The sequence below is a fragment of the Varroa destructor genome, unplaced genomic scaffold, assembly GCF_002443255.2.
Source record: "Varroa destructor unplaced genomic scaffold, Vdes_3.0 BEIS01000003.1, whole genome shotgun sequence".
Classification (NCBI taxonomy): Eukaryota; Metazoa; Arthropoda; class Arachnida; order Mesostigmata; family Varroidae; genus Varroa; species Varroa destructor.
This window is the reverse complement of record NW_019211456.1, coordinates 51321823-51341602: the sequence shown is the minus strand read 5'-3', so window position 1 is coordinate 51341602 and position 19780 is coordinate 51321823. Positions and strand designations below refer to the sequence as shown.

The 19780-nt window shown below is 40.2% G+C and overlaps 2 protein-coding genes across 8 annotated transcripts in view; one reads left to right on the top strand and one right to left on the bottom strand.

Moving 5' to 3' along the window:
- Positions 1-9063, top strand: part of LOC111247230 (popeye domain-containing protein 1-like) — a 31280-nt gene extending 22217 nt beyond the window's left edge. For 5 of the 6 annotated variants that reach the window (XM_086983330.1, XM_086983329.1, XM_022797909.2 and 2 more), the window contains one exon: positions 1724-3510. In XM_086983330.1, the coding sequence (XP_086839456.1) occupies positions 1724-1950 (227 nt within the window). In that variant the 3' untranslated portion in view covers positions 1951-3510. Of the gene's footprint in view, positions 1-1723 lie in introns of all 6 variants that reach the window. The other variant, XM_022797908.2, reaches the window with a different exon arrangement.
- Positions 1-10698, bottom strand: part of LOC111247232 (uncharacterized) — a 37467-nt gene extending 26769 nt beyond the window's left edge. Inside the window, exon 1 of one of the 2 annotated variants that reach the window (XM_086983337.1) lies at positions 10158-10698. The gene's annotated coding sequence lies outside the window, so the exon portion shown is untranslated. The remainder of the gene's footprint in view (positions 1-10157) is intronic. The other variant, XM_086983338.1, reaches the window with a different exon arrangement.
- Positions 10699-19780: the final 9082 nt, after the last annotated feature.

Here is a 19780-nt window from a genome sequence, read left to right as displayed (position 1 = left end):
GTATACATAGTCACTTATTTGAGAATTGTCGTCTAAGCTATAAGATTGCATTGAGCTGCGTCTTCAGCGACAACAGGTCTTATATGCTTTATATTTATGTATCTAAGTATTGATGCTTTATGGTATGCTTAAGTTCAAACAAATCAACCCTCAAAGCTTTTCCATTTTCATAGTCGTCTTGTTTTTTGCCCCTATGTCATAGCTACTTATAATGAGTAAACTAAAAAACTTCAAGCAGACGACTGCTCCATTTTAAGCTGGTATTTTGTATCTATACCCAACAGCACATCGTACCGATTCTGTAAACCGTTTAAAAAAATGTTATTCCGTAATTCTCTACTTTACCAACCATCTAGACGCTCTACGATCCGATCGGTTCTTTCTTGCTGCACAAATTTTCAACCTGTGGAGCGTCGAAAGTTATTTGTTCATTTCAAACATGGCGCTTCTGATCGGTCTTGATCATCCAACTAACCTTGAGTCGTTAGAATTTTTGCATACTGAAACCTTCGAAGTCATGCACTATCTTCCATGGAAATGGAAGTGCATGCTTTCGCCACTCGTCTAGCTTTATCACTCAACCGTTTATCCTTCATCGAATCTGTCTGCTAGGTTCGTTCAACTGCAGAGACTCCTACCACTGCGTTTACGACATTTTTGTTATTCGTAGCTTAAGTTCGCTCAGTTATGTTCAAGTGTATTAGTTTCATTTGCGTGCCAGGATCTTTTCATTATGATTTAAAATCTAGTTGAATATATCGAGGAAACCATCGGAAAGAACTATGACACTAGAGTAATCAACGATAGGTGCGGGATCGATTTCTTTCACAATTCCACTTCGTCTTAAATGTCCCTAACGGGAATTCGAGTATTTTTTACATTAGTCATACCTTTCGACATTCTTGATTTACTACTGATCGTGCTAACGTATATACGTTACGGCCTCTGTAGACCAACGGATGAGTACTTGAGACAATGATAAACGAACCCTGTAGAGTAGTTACTATGTGTGGTCAGTGTCAAAGAGGTCGGTCCTAGCTAGCATTGGCCTTAGTCTCACTGTTCATTGCCAGCAGCAGCAAATACTGCGCGCCTCTAACGGTGCGTGGGTGCTTTACTGCCTCTTTCTTTTCTCTATTGCTGCCATCGTCGTCGCTGTTCCTACTGTTACTGCTTCTTGGCTCTCCTCGTGCTTCTTGCTACCGCGTGCGTGCGTGCGTACGCGCGCGCGCGCGCGCGTGCCGCTAACACGTTCGTTGCTCTTCTACACAACTACGGCTCTGCTCGTCTCTCCACGGCCTCTGACTTCGCCCTGGCCGGTGTACATCAAACAACTCGATCATTTTCACGCGGTGGTACCATCATTTCTGGTGCTATCCGGTGACGTCGGAGTGATTCCGTTGAACCCGACGTGGCGGTACTCCCTTCGTTGTACGATCGGCCCGTTATTGTGTGATCTCGGATCCCTGTCACCTATCACATGGCGCTATTGGGACGAGCCTATATGGTCACTTGCTAATGTTGTTCAATGATACTAATGTTATCTTTTTCGTATGCTTTATGTTATAACACGCGAGTATTATATGGGTTTTGGCTGTCACCATTTTGAGCGATGACTTCCTGTTTTCCCTCAATGGCGTATATTGTTGATTCCTATACTGAATGCTCATTTATTCATTCACTTATTGATGACGCTTGTCAATGTTACCACAATTTCCCATAGGGCGAAAAGTGTCGCCCCCGCTAAAACGTGCCCCAGCTGGAGGTACGTCACGTGGCCGACGCGGTCGCCGGATGTCACTAGCTGCCGGGCTAGCGAAATTGACGCTTTCACCTAAAGCTTCCTTAGTAAAGTTCAACGGGCTGCGTGCTGTTACAAAACTGCTGTCTCCTAATGCAGGGCGTAGAGATTCTGTCCGAGGGCATTCTGTACTAGAAACCCGCCTGTAGAGCTTGCTGATACCGCACTAGATACTGTTCATGAATGGCTCTGCTTGTGTCTTAATATACGCGCGTCTGTGTTCTGCTGGAGTAGGATTTGGGTCTATACTTCGAATTAAGCCCGAGCACACGTAGAAAATCAAACGAATGTGATTTTTAGGTAATATGGTAACAATAACAAAAAGCATACAGAAATTAACTGATACCAGAGTGGAAAAACGTTTTAGTTATGATTGATCAATAGAAGACAAGGCGAAGTTATGAACCAATGAATGCTAATATATATATATTCACACCATGCTTGCTCGGTCACTTGTTCTTCGAGGAATCACTTCATTTATTCGGTGTTATTATATAGTATCGCTATGGAATCATTTGCTTAAACAATCGGATAGTTTGGGTAAATTCTAACAGATTTTCAACGTTATTACGCTAATTTGCATTTGCCGCGAGGCGCCACATGAAAAATACGTTTGCGTTCCGTATTCCAAAGTGCAGCATGACAAGCAAGGAAGATCAGCCTGGACTATAAGCCTATATATCAACGCCCCTAGTAGAGGGGAGGGGACAGCGTCGGGCAAAGCAGTCTGAAAAAGACGCAACCATTTTTCAGCATCGATTGTATTTAGTATCGTCGTTTTGCAGCCATGTTTTGTTCTATTTGCAATTTTACTTGGCCAGAACCTTGGACTGCAATGATTTTACATGAATTTGCTACATATCAAATACTAGATCAGTTAAAAAGTGTGATTTTGTAAATTTCCCATGTTCCACTTCATGGATATGTAAAAAAAAGAAATTGCAAAGCTGTATTTTGAACGCAAGTGGTGCTACGGATCTGGCGGGTTAATTACGTCGTCATGCAGTAGCGTGGCAATGATTTAGAGATGATTACATATAGACCATAATAAACAGAAAAAAAACGTAGGCCTTTCACTAACCCATGGAAGCTCACACCCAAGAACTCTACGACTTTTTTGCAAACTCTGACTACATTGTCAAAAATACTGGTCGTAATAATGGTTGCTTCCGTCAAAATTGAAAGGACTATAGATTTTCATATTTGGCTGAGGACATATGTATGTTCCTGAAGTAGAAATGCCCGAAGAAACAATAGTTATTAATTGTTGGACGTATCCACTGTCCGAGTTAAATTTATGTGCTTACTCACAGGCGATTGGGTAGAGAGGAACGAAGTGTCTCGCTTTAACCAATATCGATTCGTGAAACGGTGAAATCACTTATGCTAACCTTCCATATTGTCTTCATGTTGGATCCGCTAAACAAACAATTGTTAACATATACGTAAGATACGTACTGCTTAGACGATGATCACGTTATTTTCTCAATGGAAAGCTGCGCCAGTGTGGGACATCTAACAATATAAAACATCCGAGTTAACGATACTTAACCGTCGTGTCTGTAGCCCAAACGAGAAGGTTCCAGGACACAATTCTGCCCCAGCTGAAGCCGTTGCCTCGGCCTGTAGTAACGAACCCAGCAGCTCCACGAGGCCCGGCGGCGCCTTCCAGTGGACTGATCCGGCAGCCATCGACACGACCGGGTGGCAAAGAACGTGGAGAAGAAGTGGAAATGAAACGCGTCAACTTTGCCGATAAAGCTAATATCATCTCTAATAGGTGCTAAATTAGAGTTACGATGACCGAAATATAGCAGGTCCGGTAGTAATCATTTCTACAAGCACCTCGTAATTTGCGGACTGACAACCGCAAATAGTAATTCCGCTCTTATAACTTTTTTTTCTAATATGCACCTCAACACTTCTTTCCATAAAGGAGTCGCTTATCTTATACACGGACCACAAACATAGAACCAGTTTGTCACAAAATAGGTACTCACTAGAAGAATATGTTTTTCAAGATTCCGTCTAGGAATCGCTCATGTATTTCGGCGTGATTGTTGGTGCGTTTATATATATATATATATATTACTGCTGCTTTTATATACACCAGGAGTAACAATAATTATAGCACGATGCTTGTATTTTAAGATGAAATCGAGTGACTGTAGGAGCAAACGTGTATGTGGATAGTCGTGTACGAGTAGAAGCTGGATTACGGGCCCAATAGTAATGTATATACCTTAGGTTGGTGATCGGGCGTACAAATTCTGTTCAACTTTACACATCGCCCTACATACCCAAAAAGCATATACTGTAATATTAAAGTATCTACTATTTTAGCCCGTCTCATTTGGTTCTCGCTACCGGTTGTGAGTCCTTCATCCAGCGGTCACTGTCTTTCGTCACACTGTGTTACTGTTGCAAGTTCCATTGACATTCTCAACGCCTACCTCTGATGTCGAGTTCAGTTTACGGAAAGATGCTACGGTTCCTGTCGGATTCATGTCGTTATTTAATACCGCGGCTATTTAATACTGCGGCACTTTGTCTTTATCTCGCGAATAGTTTCATATGAGCTGGGGAAAACCAATGGTTTAGCCTAAACTGAATTGAAAGTGTAACCAATGATTTGGCGTAACCCTTGTGCTGCGGAGCGTGAATCGATCAACTTTCTAATCTGTTTTGGGCACTTCAGTGACGAGCGAGGACTCGCCACTTTATATGCTACTTCGCCTGAAGCGACAATGGGGTGCCAATGGAAATTGCCGGTTTGAGCATTGTACGACCTCCGTTTTTTGTATCGAAGTTTGGTTGGCGCTGACGCTTCATACGAAAATCGCTTTGGAGCACACCGCTTTAAAATCGTAGAAACCCTTCATCGATTTGTAATATATTAGGTTTCTTCGGCATGTTACTTCGGACCACAGAGATTAAATCCACATACACATAATCAGCATGTTCTGCTGTAACGAGGTTAGCAAGGGGACCTTGCCCTTCGTTGTATGTTTGCTAGAGACACTTTGAAACATCTCGTCAAACAACGCTCGTTTATTCTACACGACGCTCATGAGTATTTCTCTCCAGGAGTTAACGTCGGGCGACCTGAGTTCTTCCTCTGAAAACTGATGTGCGACATTGTCTCTAAATTCCCACCTATTGGTCTTTACCACCTTGTTGTATATACCTATGAGATGCCTATCAACTCTCCGCACTGCCCGGTCCTCAGGCTATTGTTCTTGCATTTTCTGATGTTCTATGCCCTCGATCCACCTTTTCGGTTCGTTGCCGTCGATCTGGAACCCCACACTCCGTTCGCCCCGAGTTAGACGTTTTCCACGAAACTGCGTACAATTTTATCGATGCTAAAACTGTGTCGATGGTAACTTCGATGTTATTCGGGAGAGACTGGTTTTGCCAAGCTCTGAGCTATACCATAAATGTTCAAAACCCTTTATTTTAGTATCAACTGTCCAAGTATCTATATTAGCCTACAGAGACCAGAGGTCGCTGCATCAAGTTCCGCCATGGAGGTTACATCGGCCCATTTAAAAAAAAAAAATATATATATATATATATTATATAATACATACACACTTTCCTTGTGTGATGTCTATTTTTCTTTCAAATTGAAACAAGCGTCAAGGGAGGGAGGTGTACTAGCGGAACATACTAGCTTTGCATATATACAAACACAGATACAAAACAAATGTGTACGTTTTTCTTTTACACCCCTGTGTTTGTGTTAAGTGTTTCCGATTGTAGTACAGACGCCCCCTATTACTGTAATAACAGGATTTATACCTACCGCATGTGCACAGACACACACGCACACACGCTCAAAATGGTATTAATATAGCGTCCTCGAGAAGATATTGGCCGTTTTAGGCCAAAATTAAAGCAAATTTGGTCTTATATTTTGCTAAATATATGCTATTTTGGATGATAGTCTCTTACAATGTTTCTGGTAGCACAATAATCCCATCGCTGTAGAATTTCCGCGGTTTCTAGTTGAAAAATAATTGTGTGTGACTTTTACATACTTCTATTGAATCTAAATTAACACCATTGGGATAGTTCTAAAGAAGCGACAGATGAATTAGAATTTTTTCATTTAGGTTCCCTCAATTTACTCCGGGTAAGAAAAAATGCATACAGTTTGGTATTGTCATGGTAAAAGACAACGGCTTTTCCGTTCAACAGTTCCGGTCGAGTATTTTTACTAGCTTCTTGTGGTCTTATTAATTATTCACGGTGACGATTGGAATCAATTGTCCTGCTAAGCGGCACTAACTCATAATGTATAGTGTCTTCCTACCGTCTCAAGACACGTAGCATTACCTATGTTCGCTGCCGTTTGGACCTTGTCACACTATTATCACAATTGACCTTAACTGGAGAACGTTGTGTTTCTATAGAATTTTAGAAATGCCCAAGTTCAATCCGTATGAATCTGCAAGCCGAAATTTCTAGCTTTAGATTTAGATTCTTTACTCAGGCTGCTTCGAATAGTTTAAACATCGTTGGTAATGGAGGTTTATTTATTTACCGATCTTATGCCTACCTCTCATGTCGGTCTTGTTCAACTTCAATCACTTGGCCACTATGAGGGGCATTTTTCACATTGAAACTTGCAAGGACGAGGCAACAAAACCATCTTTGAACCCCTTTCTGAGAACACATTTATAAACCTGGTAGAATTGCAAAATATAGCGAATTTTGCAGAAGCTTGACTCATATTCGAGGCGCTTTATTTCAAGTCTGAATGAAAAATTTTAGTATTTTTTCCGCCACCGAATCTCAGCTTCCGAATGGCATCAACGTCAAATTCACACGACCTATACTACTTCAGATACGTGATTTTGAATATATAGTTAAAAAAAGCGTTAGTACTTTTTCGACGGCTTTCGTTTGAAGACTATAAATATTTTTTGCGGTCTAGAAGCTGGAGGAAGACCGACCGCCGTCACCTCATAATGATAGCAAACGTATTATCAATGGGTGTCCAACATTCATTAGGGTACGAGCGGTACCTATAGGCGATGAACGAAAGGGGCTGCTGTCACCTCATTACAGTGTGTACCTATGTATAACATAAATGCAGAATATCCATTTTGTTATGATAGGGCGTTGGATGTCGATTATTTGTCAATAATTTTACACAGTAGCACTGATTTTTCAGACGGGACCCATCACTTCTGAAATATGGTATATGACATACTGATATGGCACTGTACCATGGGGATGATTTTCATCCAAATTTCAAAAACGAATATGAAGCTGTGACCGAGTCCTAGCCTTAAGGACACCATGCAAATGATGGAGCAGGTATAGGAAGATGTCGATAAAACAACGCTATTTCAATAGTATCTTATCTTCGTTGCTCGTATAAACTGCCTTAACGCCGAGTGTATATAGTTGTGATTAGGTTTATTGGACCTGTGGGTGTATGCATATGAATAGCATTCGCTACCCTATGTATATGGAAACCGAAGGGTCTTTATATAATAATGTGCGACTTATATGTCATATATCAGTGTTTATGTGACAATTAAGATCGAAGCAATCGTCGGAAGGAAACTGGTGACTGCTTGTTTGTTTTTTTCTTCCTCTCATATGACTGCGATAAGATGGTTACTTGTCCCTTATGCCTCAGCTTTCGCTCTGAAAGAATGTTTTACCGAGCGTTTTAGATATTTATTGTTAACACTTAGTGTTAAAAACGTGAATAGTGAAAAGGTATCGAAAATATAAGGTAGAAGGCCACGAGATAAGGGGAGTCGATAGCTGATAACGCATCTGAGAGCTTGAAACTGTGACAATGTTTGGCACAGGTACGAATGGGATATTTCGGTTAATGCAACTATACAGCGGCCTGGTGGTAGGCTCAGCTGCAGTCCTCAGACAAACACAGGGCCAGCTAAAAAGTGCGTTGAGCAAAACTTTAAATTTGACCCTGAATCAGCCGTTGTTTTATAATAAGGTTCTGTGGGACCGCTTCCCTAAGGCGTACGATACTCAAATTTCGTAAAAGCTTTGAAGGGTCGGATAACGAAGAGTCTGTTTTTTGCCAAATACATTCACCGAGATTCTATAGGACCAGCGTTGTGCTTAATTTATTCACCGGCCAGTTTTTTAAATAGGTATCCTCAAAAAAATACGTTTTTGGCTAAATCGGCACCATACGGGCGACAGAATATACAAGCAAATTTAACCTAACTGCTAGTGATATTATTTCGTCGGTAGGCCACTTGAGGCCTGGATAGGGCGAGCGTCTGTCGTTTTATACTTGTATTTGTTCCACTGCTGTGTGATCACGTAATTGGACTGCTAAATGTTATGACTTCACTGTGAGAGTTTACACGTTATACCATCTTTTCAAATATATTATAAGTCTGGCAAATATATTATAATATGGCCTCGTGTGCTTACGCGTTCGGCTTACAAAAGTGCTTTTTCTTGTGGGTTGTACATAGCATGCATGGAAACGAAAGCTGCTTATTTACCGTATAATTACATTTCTCACGTAGCTGATCCATGGCTATACAGATTTTCAATGTAGAAACGGAAAATTACGGATGTAGTCGGATGGTTATGTTAACCAATAAATACACTAGACTCTGTTTTTCATACGAACCGATCTGTCAAGGGTAAGTATCTGCTCTTTTATAAGACGGTAATGTAGGACGGAACGTCTTACACTCTGACCAGGATAAAGCAGATTAATCGAGTAGGCTCAACGACAGGCCCACCGATAAAAGGCACAGCGTATCAGTTGCCAGCGAACTGTCGAAAGCTAAGGTAGATATCCATATCTATAGACGAGTTTATACATATAGAAATTTTCAGTTTCATCTGTGACTAGTTAAGCTTTATACAGCAGTAGTAACAAGTACCCATATAAACGTACACCTGACCCTCGATAGCGTGACCACACAAACAAATAACATATAAGTAATAATACATTGATATAGTTGTTTACCTAATCATAATAGATCATTTCTACCAGCTATTTCATTTCTCATGATGATAAGGTCGCTTCATCACTTACGGCTTCTCTATAATTTCGTACCTATATAGGTTAGCCCAAGTGTTACGTTTTTGTTGCCGAACTTCATGACGGTGGAGCTGTTGGGCTTGTCTACTCAGCTACAATTATGAAAAAAGCTTAGTATAGTATGGTGTGAGTACACGCTATTACTTTTATACCGATAATAATTCGTCAGTACGTCATATTGGATAAATTCATTTTCTAATAAGGAGCCATTTTTTTTTCTTGTGACTAACATGTAAGGCTGGTTTAGCAAGCAGCCTTGTCCGTAGCTCAAGATAGCTACAATGCCTTGTGCAGGCTGCAAAATCCAGTCAACCCGTTAGATTAGTTCGTGTTAAAATTAGAGAAATTTAATTTTGGAGGATGTTTAGAAGTGTCTAACTGGTTTTTTTAACTATAGATTCCATTTAGCAAGTACCAAGTGGCTTTTGTCGCTAGGCCTAGGGGCCTTAATTTGTTATTTATTGGGTCAAATTCGAACCATTATGAACTCTACTAGGCATAACGGACGAACGTGCATCTGTTTAAATCTGTTCGTTTAATTACACTACTTTGATGGCGTCCTCGATTTTTGATTACGGTTATATAGTCCATAATGTAAAGGCACTGCCAGTCCTGAAGCTTGTATTTGGACCTGTTATTCTCGCCTGTACGTCATCGCCTCAACAACGAGCTAACTGACGCTGCTCTTTCTAACATCGGGGCCTTTCTTTTTAGAATTTTTCAATAACAAATAAAGGCTACCTTTTGCGATCTTGCAATCGTTGCTAGATAATGGCAGCTTTGAATTTTATCAGATATTACTATATCCACTTTATAGGTGAATGTCTATTGTCGCCAATTTTATACTAAGCAGGCACACAATTGACTATATCAAATAAACAATGTATTAACATTTAGATTACATTGTGAGCGTACGCTTATTTCGTTTCAAGTGTGACAAGTCCTGTCTCAAGGGTGTTCCTTAGTTTTCAGGCAGGCGATCCTGTGCCTTTTAATACATACATCATCGGCACTAAGTTATTTTCTAATGATCAAGCATTTTTAAATCGTTGTAAACGGAGCAACAGGTTTGTCCAGGACTGATTCTCCGTGCGCTGAACAACATGCGCATGGGGTACAAAAACTAGTTTGTATTAAGTTTCCGAAACGATACGCGTACGTTTTTCAAGTATTGTTTACTCATTAGGTTTGCACATCGAAAAGTCTAACTATGGATAGCTAGCACCGTATTGCTGCCATTTGGACTCGAACATATCCTCTCTTTATCTTAACAAACTGATAAATCGCTGAAAGACTTACGTGTTAGAATGTAGCTTTCAATATCGACACCAAGGACTATTATCACGGTACTATTCCTTTTCCTTCTTTGTCTTTACGGCTTCAAGTTGACAGATGTCATTAATGACAAGTATTAAGGCTAACAGGGCTCACTGAGGTAATCAGCTGTACGTGTAAGTACATCGTACATGCTCAGCCATGCTATGTGAACGTTTTAAACCAATTCGTTTTTCGGAGTAAGCTGCTTTACCGACTCACATCGTAATTAGTTTTTCGATTACTTTTCGAGCGTAACTGGAATTACTTCGAAGGCCGTAGTAGAAGATACCGCGATGCGTTATGGAACACAAATTGAGGATAGCGCGCAGTACGACTAGCTACGAACAGGAAGAGCACGGCAGCTGGATAAAGAAGGAGATACGTGTGTCGTAACAGCTGCCGATTTGCTGGTCAGCGACCCAAGAACACAGCATTATAAGAATAACGCATTCTTGCGTCCCATACAAAGCATGTTATTTCTTATGAGAAAGTCGCCATCAACTAGAAAGTACTGTCTCGCTCTTAAAAAGAAAACTCAACATGCCACGTATGTGTATATGTTTGTATCGCATGACTTCTTCTGTAACCGATATCGTAACATAACACAAGGGTTTTTTTCCAATATTATTCCATAGTTGCTGTGAATCTCAACTCCCAACAAAAACCGGATCAGTTAATTACAGGATTACACAGGATTAGTTAAATCCTTAGGATTAGTTAATTGTATCAATCATAGAAAATTCACGAAAATCGGAAGGTAGGTGCGTGGACCATTACGCCTATCGTTGACCTCTGTTACCTTCCGGTTACCATAGTTGTACGGCTTAACACAGCGAATAGGTATTTTGTTCAATGATTTTTACTGATCGAAGGTGACTGAGGTAGGACAATCTGCATCTGGCTGAGTTTAGGATTTTCGAATGATGGCCAATACAGTGAAGGAGCAACGACTCGCTAAGACCGTAGTTCTTACGCTTTATACCTCATTACAGATTGTGTTACTATTATGACGTACGAAACATATTTCAGATCCATTCACCTCTCTGTATTTCGAATTCGAATTGTGTGCAGACGCACTATATAATGCATCGTCCAAAAACTATTTCTTCACAAATCCAATCGTTTTCGCCTGATTACTTCACGAAAACAGTGTAGAACTTCAAGTGTTTCTTCCTAACAGTTTAGCCGAGTGGCAAGAACTCGAGGTAAGTTACATTCTTCAAATCGAAGCAGACGGTAAGCTAAAGCTTCATATTCAATCGAACTTTTTTCGGCCTTGGCTTATCAAGAAGTGCCTATCGAGTCAACTTTACCTTTGTTCCGATATCATACTCATACATCCATGTCTTATCAGCAGTTATGACGCATGCGAGCCGTTTTGAATCTTCGTTGATTTCACTAAGTAATTCATGAACCATGCTCAGTCGACACTTTAACAATTATAAGTCAAATTTGACAGCGTTTCGTTTTATGCCCAAAGCATCTGAAAAATGAGCCAAAGAATATCTCAACATTGTCAGCAGCAGCCGGTCTGATGACGGCCACAGCTAAACGCTTACCCTTTCGACACTGCTATCTGTCGTTGATTTGCTGGGATGTTCAGGGCACTTGTCCTTTCAACAACGGATTCGCCAAGAGCAACACTCAACATTTCCAGTGCAGCGGTATGCTTCACTTCACTTGAAAAAACTAATCTTAATGCAAGCTCTTTGTACGCCTTTCGCCGGGCAACAATCGCCGGGCAAATGAAAAGACAAGTAACGCTTTCGATATCAACAACCCAATATATCATTAGAGTACTCTCAGCATTTAAGACACTTAAGTTCTTACGGTACAGTTATATGTTCTTTACAGATCTTATATAACCACGCTTAGGAAGCCCCACAAAGTGGTTTATCCTAAACATTTCAACAAAATCTAAAAGCAAGACGTATTGGAAGTATGCTACGACGTATTATTCTGATCATTGTAACTTTTCACATGTTTTACCAAGGGTCCGTCTGTGGTAATCTAAAGTTCTTAATTAAACTTAGATTACTTTGCCCTTAATAGTAGACACGTGATCCGTTTTTGGTGCTCGCGGAGTGCCCATTTCTCAAAGCTCTTAGTACAGTTCATGCTTCCCTGCTGCTGCCCACGGTGTAAGCCATTTTGTTCACTTACTATCGAATTCACTTTATAATAGAAAAAAAAATCTGGCTTGTTTCTAGTGCATAGAGCTGCTAAAACGCATCTATAAAGGTCTCAAAACGTAATTTCAGTTTTCTAACAAAAACGCAAGCAATTTTATTAGTTGTACAAATCTTTGATACATTTCTTTCTTAAATTACAAATAGCCTCAACGTGTATTCGGCTAAATAACTTTTATGTCGATTTCTGTTAATTTTAATGATATATACATACTAGACTATAATAAATGTCTAGATACGCCAAAACTTTTTTTTTTTTTGCTATCAGAAGAACAAGAAAACAGAAATGAAAATAGCAGGTTTATCGAGGCGAAACATAATGCGCAGCTTTCGAAATTCGAAATATTACTAACTATTATGTAACGTGTGCACGCGATACGGACCCCCACCGAAATTACCCAATCTTTCGCTCGATTTCCGTAGTGTTCGTTTCATGCGGCTTCTAAAAAAAAAAAGCGGGTAAAAATTTAAGTAGGCGGACCGGAACATCCCCCGACAGAGCTTTGTTTGCGAAAAAAGCTCGAATATTCGTTAAATATGGCCCAAAAACCATTTTTTATATATCTGAATATTTTGTAAAGAAGCTAACGGCCGTTTTAAAGGTCAGAATATCAATGGCCAATTGGGTTTTGCAGGTAAGCTCCAGGGGAAACCCCCGAAAGTCTCTGCACCTTTCTCAAATGTTTTGCGGAATATTTTGAAAGAAATTCGCGGGTGGCTTAGTTCCCAAATCGAAGACGTAGCCATGATGAATAATAATAAAGGTCAAGAAGACACGCCAAAAAAATTTGCTGTAATATCTGTTTTTATTTAGATACAGCCCAAAAGAAAATGTCTGGAGATACCGTTCCCTGTGTACATGTACATGTACTGACTATTTTTAAAACCGTTTTAAGACTAGTGCGTGTGTAAGGCACGCTATGGAAAATATCGTTTTGCTCTAATGTATTTACAATAAAAGAGGAAACGACGTTTTCTCACTAAAGTCTGAGATGTTTTGAAGCAAATGGGCATAAAATAGAATGTTCGATCCGTTTATCGCCATCTTGTCTTTTCTCCAGTAGGCGGTTGACACGTCTTTAAAAGTGTTAATGCCTTTTGGGACTGCATTGACCCTCGAGTAGCTAAATATCTAGACGGAATTTCTAACTCTAAGATCAGACTTAGCAAAGCTGAATGGCGATCGAACAGGGTAACGGAATTACCGAAGCAAGATAATTGAATTTCCAGCTTAAAATGTTGGCATAGCAGCTAAGTGATAAAATGGTTCTTAATGGAAACCTAATGAGTTAACTGAAACCCATGGAATTGCAGAAACGTTGCAGGGACACTGTTGTGAGGTGAAAAGTGCGACCCGGGAATGACGGGGTAGTATAACAAAGTGATAAAACAATTGAAATGGCTTTGAGAAACGTTAGTTCCGAGGACCGGATCGGGCGTTGCTTGTCTATGTGTAGAGCTATTTATGACCATAGAGGTCGACTAGACATATTCATTCGGTCCCAGTATCATACACAGGTATTAACTTTCCCATATACTGCTAGTCGGATAAAAACACTGCTAGCATGTTAATAAGCATATGTATGGCAGACTATATGTACTATGTGTCAAGACTGCTATGTAAATTTCGTCCAGCTGAACTTTACCGACAATCTGTAGCAGCTAACGTGTTAATCACACAAGCCAGTTAAGATAGCCCTTCGTGAAGATGATCTGAGCTATAACTGAAGCGTCATTCGTGATGTTGTATGACTGCAGGTGGCTGATCTAAATACAGTTATGCCTTGGTCCAAAGAATCGCTACTACCTTTATTAGGTATCTTCCTCCTCGCATGTCCAGAGCCGTCCACCCAAAGCAGTTTCTCTGACAGGGTCTTCAGTGGGTTTCTTTCTATCGGACAGTCTGTGAAAAATGCCACAAAAAGTATAGTGAGAACTCTTAAGGAATGGAGCGACCGCATGAGTCCGAGAAAGAAGATCACCCTGAAAGGCGAAAGCATAGAGCCTCTCGTTTTGAGGCTCTGTGGTGAGTTGAAACATGCTTGTATAGTTTTCGCCTTTTGGCTTCATTGAAAATTAGACTGGAACAGATAACTTATACTTCGGTTTAGCATATATATCTTCGTAAACTGGTATTGAGACGCATTAGAAGTTTGTTAGGCTGGTAATGGCATGAGAGCAACGCAGGCGGTTGATTTTTTTTTACAAAGGGCTATGTGCAACTGATAAGCAAGTCTGACACGGATACGAAGCCATATGATCCGATTAAACTTACATTAAAAGCATTTGGTTAATATAAGTCACAATTCGATACGATAAAATCTAAATTTGATCCGGTAAAGACTGCCACCTATGAATTATCGGGTATTGAGAACTTGATATATTTGAGAGAGGATGCAGGATTTTTTACAAGAGATGATACTGATTTGTTGTCTCGATACATAAATCATAAAAGTGTAGAAAAGTTTGACTTCCTTTTTTTTTCGAACATCAGTAGGGCATCAGTTAGTCGAGCGACGACTGTCTCGAAGTCGAGGAAAGACATTTGCTAGGTACTGGGCTAATCGGTAACAATACTTTCTTCGGACGTCGCTAATGATAGATTTAGTTTGCATGGGAAAAGCCAGTTTCGATTTGATCCTAAAGCGAATTTTAGGTTACCAGAAATCGTTGTTGACTATCGGAGAAAAGCGCTAGCAGCGTCAGGGCAGATCCCTAAAGGCAATGTACAAAGTATGCCTTGTTAAAAGTAGCAAGGTCCATGTCAGATCATTTATTTATATGAATCAGATGTGTTTCTCACACGGTGTATTCACGTATGTTTTTGCTTTCTAGGCAGACATTTAGAATAGGATGCAAAACAATCATTTATAATTTCAGCGGAACGCCCGAGAAGGCATTAAAATAGATAAGAAACAAAAATACGTGCGACGCAGCGGTTCAGACTCAGCTGCTAGCAGTATATAATCAGTGTACATGAAACTTCTCAGTGCAGGATTCTGCTAAGATTCTAAACGTACCAACGATAAGCCGCAATCATAATTGTGAATTAGTTATTATCTATATTTTTTGTCGCCCATAAACAATAAATCCTGTCCTAATTTTAAGGGATATCAATAGGCCTGTTTCTGTCTCGGCTGCGCAGCTCGTGGAACGCCTGTTTACGTAAAGCTGGTGAAGAGGTACAAAACATACACGAATTGATACATGTCATCAGCTTAAATTTGCAGAGAACATTCGTAGCCTAACTGATATTCAAGAATGTTTGTACCACGATGTCAGTCTCACCTATGCGATGACCTTATATAGGACCTGTGCGAAGGGCTTGCCGTGATTGCAGATGTATACGCGTGTTTTTTCTATCTTTTTTCTCTTTACCAAATGTCGCCCTAACAAACAAATATCATCAGAGCATTATTGCAGTAAAGACAAGAAGTAAGCTAAATGAATGAAGGATGTAAGGTCATGATAAAGAAAACTAGACAGCGATATTAACCCTATTTTGGCGTGGTTTTTTCTGTTAATTACGAGCCCAGTTTTCGAGCCGCTGCATCTACCAGCGGGTTTTTGTATTAAAATGATTGCGAACATTTTCATGTCTGTAGTACATTTGTCGCCAGACGATTTTTCCAGTGTTTATGTGATTGGGGAAATCGGACATAAAACACTATAGATAAACACCGTTTGTGTTTCATAATAAATGGTCGATGTTGAATGACTCAATACGAGAATATCTGAAGTTTTTTTCATAGTTATTATACCATAGTAGTCACAATACAGGGAAGATGCCGAGAATGCGGTCAAAAACTAATAACAAACGAGCTAAAACAATTTTACTTTTTTTATATTGTCGTGAGTATATTTTCCCCTTTCGATCACCATGCAGTGTGCTTCTGTTGCGTAACTACCTCGAGCTAACTGTCCGTTCTTCACTTTTATATCTTCGAATATATTCAGAAAGAGAGAAAAAAGATCTATTTGGCATCCTTCTCTACGAGATCTATGGACGAAAGAATAAATTTATATCATTGAACATCTCGTATCTAGATCGAAAGTTTGCCCTTCTTTACCTTAATTAATGCTAATATAATGTAACAGAATCGAAGATCACCAAAAGTGAAATCGCTACTGTAAGCCTCATGGTTGTCTGCAGTCAACAGTGACGCTGTGCACTGTAGATGACGCCGTCAGCTGAGTCTGTCTCTAAATGTCTTTGTATTGACCGTACCTTGCCCTCATTTCATTTGCACCGCCGTCAAGAACGTTATATCGGTATCTTGTGTAACGCGCGTACCTCATTTGCTAGTCGACGTGTTACACTCCGACACAATGACCCGTCACAGAGCATTTAGCTGGACAATTTACAAAACTATCATTCTCGTTTACTCGAAATGATTCATCGTTTTATTGACACGAAGCCTAAATGAGAGCTGCATTGCCATTGAGGTCCTACTTATATCGCAAGAGGCAACGTTTAGTATTGTCCTTCGGGGCGCATGCGGAGTGCAATCACTAAACTGTAGAGAAGCACCCAGTATTACTGCAACCGGCGGGTTGTAATAATGAAAATAATGATAATACACAAAAAGAGCAAAGCTCGTACATCAAAAAGGCTGGGTGAGTCTAGCTAGGACCTACAATGGCCTATTTTTGTTACTATTTTTTTTGTTACAAGATTTCAAAGCTTTGAAATACGCGCATGCAAACACAGTTTGTCGTACAACTGTGATCGCTTTAAAATTTCGGGTACCGAACTCTTAAAGTCGCTAAGACCTAAGTGTGTTTTGCAAACAAAACAGGAGACGAGCATGTAGCATTGTTCGAATTGAAAGCCAGGTTGTATAACGTCTTATTAAATATTCAATGGCTTTAAAACGAGCTTTTTTTTCTACTGACAGTAAAGCCATTATGTCGTCGTGGCAGCGCTAGAAGCATGTGCGCACGTAAAACCTTTAAGGTGACAAATGGTCGCCTATTGCAAAGCGTATTTTGGACACCTCACTAGGACCTCAGGTACACTTCCTGTACCTGCCTTCAATTGGCTTTACTCACAAAGTATCCAATTATATCTATTTGGTGCAGAATTTTTGGTTAGAAATACGATCGTTGGCATAGCCATTACTTTAGGCAGAGCCAATTCCGATGCATTCGCATTAGTATGAGGAACATAAGTTAGAGAAGGTAGAATTAGGTTGTCGGGCCTCATTTGAAAAATTGCGGAAAAAATCTATTACGAAGGAGGTTTCGTCGCATAGTAGATAACAAAATGGCGGATCGGCATTGTGTTAAAGGCCGGTACCAACAAACAGTTAGTGTAAAAACGAGACTCCAATACTCCAAAAGTCCAAAGGGACAACTTTTAAAGGCCGTGATTCATATCTATAGTATAGAAGGCGCGTCAATTGTCCTTGATAAAATAGTATATCAAATTTTGGAATGATAATGTCTTCTATCTATTTAGCTGATACGTTCGGTAGAATATATTGTGGTGCAAATACGCCTATAGTTACCCTGTGTATATATCTAATTATTGATTATAGTTGACTCATATGATACATAAAAGCCTCGTTGACAGCTTAAACAAAAGATCTGCCGCTTAGACAAAGGTTCCCGTGTGGGAACAACGCGAGCCTGTATTCATTCTCACTGTTTACTAGACTGACGCTTCGGCGATAAATCACCGCGTTCACTTTGACGTATAGCGTATTCGTAGAAAATAGGGTTACATGGTTTTCTGTCTGTCTGTTTGTTTGTTTGTTTTTTTTTTGTGGAAAAAACGCACAGCGACATCGACCGTTTGGTTGATCTCATCTCTTTCGTAAGTCGAAATAGCGGGCAAGACTCATCGCATTATTAGAATAATCGTTGGATCCTGGTGTTGCTTTTATTTGATTGTAGTCGTTTGTCCGCTACGAGCCGCCATAATAATTCGCCGTTTGTTCTAAGTAAATGATTACATTGGTAACACACTGTGGACGAGGATCAGGAAACGAGAAGCCAGCTTTTCCTATCAGCAAATGAACAACAATTACTCCCGTTCAAATCTGCCAAAGTCCCCATACGGTATTTTTAGGCTGTTACATTTTCTAAAAACGTATAGAATCGCGGTGAATTATCACTCAGTTCATTCAACTCTAAATGTAGTACAAATACTGACACCCCCTAATGTGTCCCTCAAATGATTTTGACCCTGGCTGCAAGCGTCCCTGTGTTTCGTACAGAAAAAAAAAAACGTACACATGAAACCAACATTCTAGAGATAGTGTTCTTGTTATCTCGTATCACTTCGACCACATTTGCAATAGACATTATGCCGTGTCCTCTCTCGGTGAGCTTGCACCGTTCATCGTGTCGCGCCTCCTAAAGCACACTCGGTCCACCGTCGGCCATGGACTAGAGATGTACACCTGAAGAATAGAAGAGGCAACGGCCGCGGGAAGTGTTGGGCGTCTTTTTGCATACGCTAACTTCTTCGTTTTTCAATTTTTTTGTTTGTAAAACTCCATACACAGGAGAGAATACATAGGTTAATTTCAACTTTATTTAGCTATCTTCTTGAGACTACATCATCAAAATGGCTCAGTAATAGGCACCGCAACGTGCAAGTTTAAGGCCCACATTACACTTGACAGTTTTCAATGTGGCTGAGGAGGACGATATTGAAACTTGGAACTTTACCTTATCACGGTGTGACAAACGAAGCCCCTCCATGCCACTGAAGTAAGCATCAACTCTCTAGTTCGTGAGCTCATATACGTGTATAACAACGAGCATACGTTTGAGGCTGATATCAGCTTCAAACAGACGTGGAATGAACCAGGATTATCGTACAAGTCCGAAGATCGGGATCAGTGGGTAAATCGTATTTACATCTGAGTATCTGGTGCATTTTTCATAATTACAATAAGTGGAAGTCTCCATTCGAAGTTGCAATTCATGTATTGTCAACTGGCAATACACTGCATCCTCAGCGATTAAGCCTGGAGCTCTCTTGTCCTCTCGAGCTCCGAGTGTCCTTTTTTTATTTATAGCTAAGCATCACATGGGTAAATAGCTATGCACACATAGCCGACTCCACTCTATTACTTGTAGCAATAGGATAACTGTCATGACACAGCTTTCTGTCGCATTTCAAGAGACTGCCAGCAAATTTCAAAGTTAGCTAAGTTTCCTTATCGGCACATCTGCTATATCTTAATAGCTACTCACAAATTGAGACGCACTCCTAGTTACGAGGCAGGCACGGTTTTCCATTTCTTTCATCCTAATCAACTCTGTCGTATAGCGTGTCCTTCCTACAACTCATATGTTCCTTAGATTAGTCGACAGAGCGTGACCTGATAGCGACTAACGATAACGCCATACCGACCCTGTCATGGGTAGAAGCACAGTACGCGTTGCATGTGCAGAAACCGT